This window comes from Carlito syrichta, unplaced genomic scaffold (genome assembly GCF_000164805.1).
Source record: "Carlito syrichta isolate Samal-C Ts95f unplaced genomic scaffold, Tarsius_syrichta-2.0.1 Scaffold153610, whole genome shotgun sequence".
NCBI lineage: Eukaryota > Metazoa > Chordata > Mammalia > Primates > Tarsiidae > Carlito > Carlito syrichta.
This window is the reverse complement of record NW_007097706.1, coordinates 1-1,367: the sequence shown is the minus strand read 5'-3', so window position 1 is coordinate 1,367 and position 1,367 is coordinate 1. Positions and strand designations below refer to the sequence as shown.

The 1,367-nt window shown below is 67.1% G+C and overlaps 1 protein-coding gene across 1 annotated transcript; it reads left to right on the top strand.

The window, feature by feature from the left end:
• Window positions 1-8: 8 nt before the first annotated feature.
• Window positions 9-1,343, top strand: LOC103252104 (alpha-1,3-mannosyl-glycoprotein 4-beta-N-acetylglucosaminyltransferase B-like; the record flags this gene model as incomplete). Its single annotated transcript, XM_021708942.1, has 4 exons — window positions 9-138; window positions 686-732; window positions 898-1,011; window positions 1,204-1,343. Coding segments are annotated over exons 1-4 (424 nt in total), but the record flags the coding sequence as incomplete, so codon positions are not given.
• Between the last annotated feature and the right edge of the window lie 24 nt (window positions 1,344-1,367).

Genomic DNA, 1,367 nt, shown 5'->3' with positions numbered 1-1,367 from the left:
CCAGTGTCCGTGGTGATGGGCATCCCCAGCGTGCGGCGCGAGGTGCATTCCTACCTGACCGACACTCTGCACTCGCTGATCTCGGAGCTGAGCCCGCAGGAGCAGGAGGACTCGGTCATCGTCGTGCTGATCGCTGAGGTGAGTGGGCGGGGCATTCAGAGGGAGCCGCGGCCTTCAGGAAGCGTCAGAACAGCGCCGTCGTGTGCGGGCGCCATCCCAGCACGTTGGGAGGCCGAGGTGAGGGGACTGCCCGGGCCCACGGGCTCGAGACCTGCCTGGGCAGCTTGGCGAGACCGCGTCTCTACAATAAGTCAAAAAATTAGCCGGGCGTGCTAGCGGGCACCTGTAATTCCGGCTACGACAGAAGGATCGCAGAGCCCAGCAGGTCGACGCAGGGGTGGCCGTGAGCATGCCGCTGCACTCCAACCTGGGGGACAGAGTGAGGCTCGGCTCGAAAAAAAAGACAGCAGCATCTCAGAGGAAAGGAAGGCTGTCGCAAGCTCAGCTGTCAGTGCCCTTGTGAATTGACTCAGATCGGTGGTTGAGAGGAGGAGGCGCTTTAGCACCCCGGTGGAGCCGGGGCACACTCCTCTCCCCTGTGGGGACGGCAGAAGCCCGGCCCGCTCCCTCCCTCCAGGCCGTCAGGGGCAGCCGGGCTGAAGGAGGGCGCTTGGTCTCCCTGCAGACTGACCCGCAGTACATCTTGGCAGTGACGGAGAACATCAAGGCCTTGTGAGTGCTGGGCGGGAGGGTGAGTCGGGGTGGCACAGCCCCGCTGAAGCCCCGGCCCCAGTGGGATGGCAGGGCCTGCCCGTGCGCCCCGGGGAGGGCCGGGGTCTGGCTGGCGCAGCCCCCCGCCCTCTGCAGGCCACACTCCTGCTGGGCCTTCCGTTCCAGGTTTCCCACGGAAGTCCGTTCCGGGCTCTTGGAGGTCATCTCCCCATCCCCCCACTTCTACCCTGACTTCTCCCGCCTGCGCGAGTCCTTTGGGGACCCCAAGGAGAGAGTCAGGTACCAGCCCCCCCAAGCCCCAGCAGCCTGCCGGGGTGCTGAGAACCTGTTCGGTGTCTGGGGTCAGGGCCCCTGGTTCTCCTGGGGAGGACCCTGCGGGCGGGGGGCGGCCTGCCCGCTCAGCGGCCGCTCTGTGGTGGCCACCCTGGAGGTGGCGGGTCTGAGCTCCTGAGGCCCCGCTCCGGCCCGCAGGTGGCGGACCAAACAGAACCTCGACTACTGCTTCCTCATGATGTACGCGCAGTCCAAAGGCATCTACTACGTGCAGGTCAGCCCAGACCCCACCGTGCCCAGCTGGCAGCCCCGCCCGGCCTCACACCCCCCACCCGCCAGTCAGCCTGGTGCTGGCTTGCCTG